At 43.9% G+C, this 6651-nt stretch overlaps 1 protein-coding gene across 3 annotated transcripts; it reads left to right on the top strand.

The window, feature by feature from the left end:
- Positions 1 to 620: 620 nt before the first annotated feature.
- On the top strand, positions 621 to 5368 carry hsd17b10 (hydroxysteroid (17-beta) dehydrogenase 10). 3 transcript variants are annotated; one of them, XM_069721944.1, is made up of 6 exons: positions 621 to 664; positions 1563 to 1727; positions 2273 to 2437; positions 2528 to 2656; positions 3456 to 3564; positions 4989 to 5368. In XM_069721944.1, exons 1-6 carry the CDS (start codon positions 641 to 643, stop codon positions 5177 to 5179), a joined length of 783 nt encoding a protein of 260 aa, XP_069578045.1. In that variant the 5' UTR covers positions 621 to 640; the 3' UTR covers positions 5180 to 5368. The 3 variants fall into 3 exon arrangements, with proteins under 3 accessions (XP_069578045.1, XP_069578047.1, XP_069578046.1); XM_069721946.1 differs by having other exon boundaries at positions 631 to 654; XM_069721945.1 differs by lacking the exon at positions 621 to 664 and adding an exon at positions 671 to 906.
- Positions 5369 to 6651: the final 1283 nt, after the last annotated feature.

Genomic DNA, 6651 nt, shown 5'->3' with positions numbered 1-6651 from the left:
CCTCGGAAGGGGCGTTCCCCGAACCTTTCACCGATTGGCCAGGCCACAACGTCGAGGGCGGGGCTTCAGTGCTTGAGTCGGAGGACCGAAGAGTAATGACATGAGGTCTCACACTGAGGTTTTTGTAGGATAACTTCTGAAGCATATCGTGCTCGTACAGCTTTATATTGGAAAGTTCTCACAAAAACACGTTGTTTTTTAGGAATTGTTATTTTTTTCCTTCAAATGAATGATTTTTTTTATATGCTGTGACACTAAAACATTTCAGTACTGCATTAATGCACCTGAAGTGCAAAAATAGCAGTAGTTGTATTTTTACTGCAACATCAATATATAAGCAGCAAATGCTGATTATTTGGTATTTTTGCTTTGAAAATTAATTAATTTAGATCATTCATAAACGAAAAATCATTCAGCTCAAAATGAAATACAACGTTGATGAGTGTTTAATATTTTATAAAGACACTATGATTGATTTATCCTCTGTTTTGTTTTCAAATATATAACTAATAAAATGTGTTAAAGTGAAGCGTCGTTGGATTTGAGCTGAGGAGCACGAACACGGTTCATCGGCTGAGCGCGACCATCTGTCACATACACGATCTCTGGCGTGTGACGTCACGGCCGGCCTCGAACAAACATGGCGAACATTCGGTGTGTGAAGGTGAGGAGAAGAATGCGACGCGTTCGCGCTCCGCGTCACTGACGGTGTTCAACAGGTGGTGTTTACTTCAACAGGTGGCCGGGCTCGTGCTGACAGACGGGCGAGCTTTGTACTTCCGGTCAGCTCGCTGCTTTCGAGCTTTAGAAGCTTCTTTGGAGGCTCACGAGCGCCCTTCGTGGTGTGTTCGCTGACCTCCGGACACGGGAGACTTCAGCACATGTGAAAGGTCGATTCGTCAAAACGTAAAAATTCAAACCAAATAATTCAATTTAATGGAGTTGTGACGATTAATTAGTCCAGTTTACGATATCTTTACGTCTAAAATGGCTCATGATTATTCCGTTTTCCAGACAAAACCTTAAAAAGTCTTTAAAGATGTCTTGTTAAAGTATCAGTAGACACCGCTTGAAAGGTTTTCTACAATTAAATTTAATGTGTCTAAAAATGGACAACTCAAAATTCAACATATCTCCAGTTTCTTTGTGACTAGTATGGAAGTCAATTTAAAGGTCCCCTTTGAGTGTAAGTTTGTGACATCACCAAGTGATGGAGGTCGATACAGTCCAGCTGCTGGGTGCGTTTAGTTTAGTTTAGTTTAGTTAGTACGGTATTTACGTAGCAACGAGTCCTTCTTTATCACCAAAGAAGAAATGGAAATCTGAATTTATACAACATGGTACCTTTAAGATGTATACAAATACATTTAAACTAGTCAAAATATTGTAGTTTTTTTATACGTTTAATGACGTCACACATGATCACTAGTGTTTTTTTCTCCTCCAAAATGAAGAAGTGAGTGAAGTTTATGAATTTGCCCGTCTTTCCCAGTTTTATTCCCTTTCCCACCGTCCTCCCCCGCCGCCCGTCCACGTGGGTTTTTAATGCGTTTGTTCTGCAGGGTATGGTCGGCATGGTGACGGGCGGGGCGTCCGGTTTGGGTCGGGCCACCGTGGAGCGCCTGGTGCAGAGCGGAGCGTCGGCTGTGATCGTGGACCTGCCGTCCTCCGGCGGCGCCGCGCTGGCGGCCGGTCTCGGGGAACGCTGCACCTTCGCTGCTGCAGACGTGAGTCCAGCCGGGACGCGTCTCTGAACACTCGTTGTTTATCGAGGTGGAAACATGATGCTCAGACTGTTGACTTTCTCAACCTTCATATTAGTTGTTAAAAATGTTGTAATTATTGATATCAGACTGTTGTTATTAGTTGAAGAACATCTGATCATTTGGTTTTTTATTTCGTAGCATTTTTGTATAAAATCAACTTTTTCTCAGTTTTAACTTTTCCTGTTAGAATTAATCAAAAATGAATTTCAGACATGTCACCACTTTTTCACAAATTCAGATCTGGTTTATTTGCCTCCCGTTACCATGGTAACAGGCCGTACCTTCAGGTTTCATCCACAGTGAACAGACTCTGAGCCCAGAAGACGTGTTGAATGCATATCAAGGCTGGAGGTGTAATGTCCTCTCAGCCCAGTAGACGGCGCTCACACCCGGCTCATCTTCCTGCACGGTCACAATGACTTCATCACCAGATTCCTCTTCTGTTCCACTTTATACTTTATATAAAAGTTTCCTGGACTCGAACATTTTGTCTTCGTCCTCTGCAGGTGACGTCGGAGGCAGACGTGCGGTCGGCGGTTTCTCTGGCCAGAGAGAAGTTCGGGAGGTTGGACCTGGCGGTGAACTGCGCCGGCATCGCCGTGGCCGTCAAAACGTACAACTTCAAGAAGGACCTCCCTCACAGCCTGGAGGACTTCCAGCGTGTCATCAACGTAAGAAGTACGGCCGGACGGAAAACGGCTCGTCAGGAAAATCACGTGACTTTTCTTTTTGTTGTTGTTGTTGTTGTTGTTGTTGTGCAGGTGAACATCGCGGGAACCTTCAACGTGATCCGCCTCGCTGTGGGTGAGATGGGGAAGAACGAGCCCGACGCAGACGGACACCGAGGCTGCATCATCAACACGGCCAGTGTGGCTGCTTTTGACGGACAGGTAGGTTTGAAAATAAACAAAAACAAAACAGAACAGACGACTCGCTACTGGTCGAAGACTCCTTCAGCTTTTTACTGCAGCGTCTAATCTCACAGTAATCTTACTGGAACCTCGATGTAACTAACCATCAGTGATGTCATCAACCATCAGTGATGTCATCAACCATCAGTGATGTCAGCAACCATCAGTGATGTCATCGTTGGTTTGTGAACATTATGAATCCTCCAGTTCAGATTCTGTCCGTCACCATCTTGTTAGTTCGGAGCAGGAAGTGACCATATTTGGACGAGCTGGGGGAGGAGCCAGCGGTGGATCTGACCGATCTGATCGGAAACCTGACGATACTACGTCCCGCCCACCGATAGCTGTAACCTGACTGCACCACAGGCCTGTCAATCAAACAGACACGCCCCCCCCAAAAACAGGTCTTTTTGAAGCTTTGAGAAGTTGAATGGGAGTCTATGGAGCCGGAGGCTTTTTGGAGCCGACCTCTAGTGGCACTCGCTGGTATTGCAGCTGAAGACACTTCTGGATCAGAACCATTTTACAGACCTGAAGCTACGAACTCTTTTGTAAACAGTCTGATGTTTTTTTTGTTGTCGACGACAGTCGTCATTGATTTTAGGTGTATTACCGCCACCTTCTGGCTGTAGGTGCAAATTACTACCAGGGGAAATAAGACAAAACGATAGTCACATAAACTACTTGATTTGACTATTTTTGTTTTGTTTATTTGAAAATCATGACTAGTTCCTAATTAATTTCTTTAATCAGCTTTATTTCTCTTGTTTCTCTTGAGGTTGGACAAGCAGCTTACTCAGCTTCTAAAGGCGGCATTGTTGGGATGACGCTGCCCATCGCACGAGACCTGGCACCCATGGGCATCCGAGTCCTCACCATCGCACCTGGTCAGTGAACACACTTTAACCAACACACAGCTGACAGAAAAATGAAGCTTCAGACAACTTATTTTACACGACTGGTACGAACTCAGACGACGTGATTAGTGAGCTTTTGGAAGACTTTGTGTTTTTTGGGGAACACGCCGGCTCCTTCCAGTCCGACGCAAACTGTAGAGCTGTTAAACCCCCGGGGGGGGGGGGGGGGGGCAGGCGGGGGCCGGGTACAAGACTGGGTTTTACCGGACTGGGGCCCCCCCACCACCACCACCAGCCCCCACTCACCCGTCCTCCGGTCGGGAGTGTAACACTGAAAGTTGTTTTTGTTTGTGTTTATTGTGCCGTTTTACATTGTAAATAAATAAACAGAAAGTGACATTTTATTGGCGTTCGAAGTCAAGTCAACTTTATTTCTGAAGCACCTTTGGTGTAAAGTTTTTCACAATAAAATAAAAATACAGTGAACCCTCGTTTATCGCGGGGGTTACGTTCCAAATAGAAACCGTGATAGGTGAAATCCGTGAAGTAGTAACCTTTATTTTTTTTTACAATTATTATACAATGAAATACTCCATAATACATTGAAACCAAAGAACAAAACCTTTTTACAGGCCCAAGCATTTGTTTAACAAATAAAAGTACTGTATAAATGTTTTTTTTTTTTACAAATAACTACTGTACTGTAAAATAATAATTTTAATCATCAATACGAACTGAAGGCTTCAAATTGCTGAGATCGGCACCGCCCCACTGCGACCCGAGTCATTGGATTAGAACGGGAGAAAATGAAAAATGATTATGAAAACAAATACAAAGTACAGTCGGACAAATAGTGACTCGTGTATTTCACTGCTCTTCTGACTGAGCCGCTGCATCCTGACTCCGCTCTGCAGCGGTTCTTTCTTCTAAAGCCGGCGGTGCAGGTGTGGTTTTTCGAGAGAAGAACATAGTTATCGGTAGTTGTTGTCGCTCTTTTTTCTTCTGGGCAAAAAGATTCTTATAAACCGACATGCCACCATCGATTATTTTTAATTTGGCAAGCTGTTTTACGTACGTGTACATATTAAACCGCAACGTTATTGACAAACAGGTAGAGAAGAAGCGGAGAGACTGTTTAGCCAATCAGAATGCAGAACACAATGCACGATGCAAATCCGTGAAGCAGCGAGACCGTGAAAGGTGAACCGCGTTATAGCGAGGGTTCACTGTACAACAATTTTTACAACCAATTTAAAATAAAATAAAAAAGGTGATATAAAATAAGTGACAGCGGAGAAGACAATGTAGAAAATATTCTAAATTATTTATAAAATAGATTTTTTTTTTTTAAAGAGTACCAGACGCTCGGAGCTCCGCCTCCTCGTACGTCGTGTCTTCAGCCTCGATGGAGACGGAGCAGAAATGTAAAGTCTCGTTCGTTCCTCCCTCTTCAGGGCTGTTCGCCACGCCTCTCCTCGCGAGTCTCCCCGAAAAGGTGCGCGACTTTCTGGCCCGCCAGGTGCCCTTCCCGTCGCGCCTGGGAGACCCCGCAGAGTTCGCCCACCTGGTGACCTCCCTGGTGGAGAACCCGATGATCAACGGAGAGGTCGTCCGCCTGGACGGAGCCATTCGCATGCAGCCCTGAGACTGTGTGTGTGTGTGTGTGTGTGTGTGTGTGTGTGTGTAGAAAGCTGCGCACGGTAAACACAAACTCATGATTCACATCAATTAATCTTTTTTGTGTGACTGAGTGAAAGAATATAAAATATGTATTTCATTCAGACATTTCAGTGTAATAAACATCAAGAAATATGTTTTTCCTAAAAAAAGAAAACTTTGTTTGTCCAGAATCTTCAGTTTTCAGACCATTCAAATCAAATCAAATCAAAACCGTCCCGACTCACGGCGCAGAAGACAGAATGTCCTCCTGCATAAGTCTTCCATGCTGAAGGGAACTCGGTGCATTTGGTCTTTAAATGAAGGACTTTGGGAATGCGAGGGGACAGGTTGGACGTCGCAGGTCCAAATGAGACATCGTGTCTCAGTCGCAGCACAAACAGACGATTCAAAATGAAACGACACACAAGATAATAGGATTTGAATTATTGATCATTTTACTGATGCGGCGCTGGAAGCCTTCTTCAGGCCGGACAATACGTCCTGAAAGAAAACATGCAGATTAGAGCAGTAAAATAAGTAGCGATGGTAATTCAGTGTACAAGTCATATACTGCATTATATTTGATATTACATCAAATAAAAAGGGTAATTTAGCGTCAGTGGTCCAGCAGCATGAAAGCTTCATCTCTTCCGTGAGTTCGACCTGTAACGTTAAAAACAAGGAAGGCAAGAAGTCAGACAGAACTAATCGATCATGATTCTGTATGAAGAGTCGGAGATTCTGACTTTATGTTCAGTTTGAAAAAAGAAAAATGTGTCAACACGTCTGAGTACGGACGTCAAACAGGCTGAATTCTCCACCTTTTAACAACTTCAACTATAAACTAATGACTTCGACTTCCGACCGCAGAACACGTATATATTATTATTATCATTATTATTAAATTATTATATTTTCACAGTTGATCACTTACTTGAATGAAGTTGTTCAGTTTATGGAGGGAAAAAAGAAGAAGAGCCACCAGAAAAGTTACAGTCCATTATCTGACCGTCACTTAACACATGTGAAAGAAGAAACAACTCAGAAGAGGAGGAAGAAAGAAGAGGGGAGGAGGGGAGAGGAGGAGGGGAGGAGAGGAAGAGGAGAGGAGAGGAGGAGGGGAGGGGAGAGGAGAGAGGAGAGGAGAGGGGGGGGAGGGGAGGGGAGCTGCTTGCAACAGGCTGCCACCAGCCCGGTGCCATCTATGTAGATTTAGACACCATATAAAGCAAATCTCCAGAACTGCCTTCTTTCATCTACGTAATACTAATAAAATCAGGAAAATCCTTCCTCAGCGTGACGCAGAAAAACTCATTCATGTGTTTGTTACTTCTAGACTAGATTATTATAATTCCTTGTTGTTAGGATGTCCAAATTACTCATTAAAAACCTGCAGCTGATCCAAAATGCTGCAGCAAGAGTACTGACAGGATTTAACAAGAGAGATCATATTTCTCC

This window comes from Brachyistius frenatus, unplaced genomic scaffold (assembly GCF_029030835.1).
Source record: "Brachyistius frenatus isolate BFR_SWC_R1_liver_20210118 unplaced genomic scaffold, ASM2903083v1 Contig_278, whole genome shotgun sequence".
Lineage (NCBI taxonomy): Eukaryota > Metazoa > Chordata > Actinopteri > Embiotocidae > Brachyistius > Brachyistius frenatus.
Note: the sequence above shows the minus strand (reverse complement) of the source record. Positions and strands in the feature narration are given on the sequence as shown.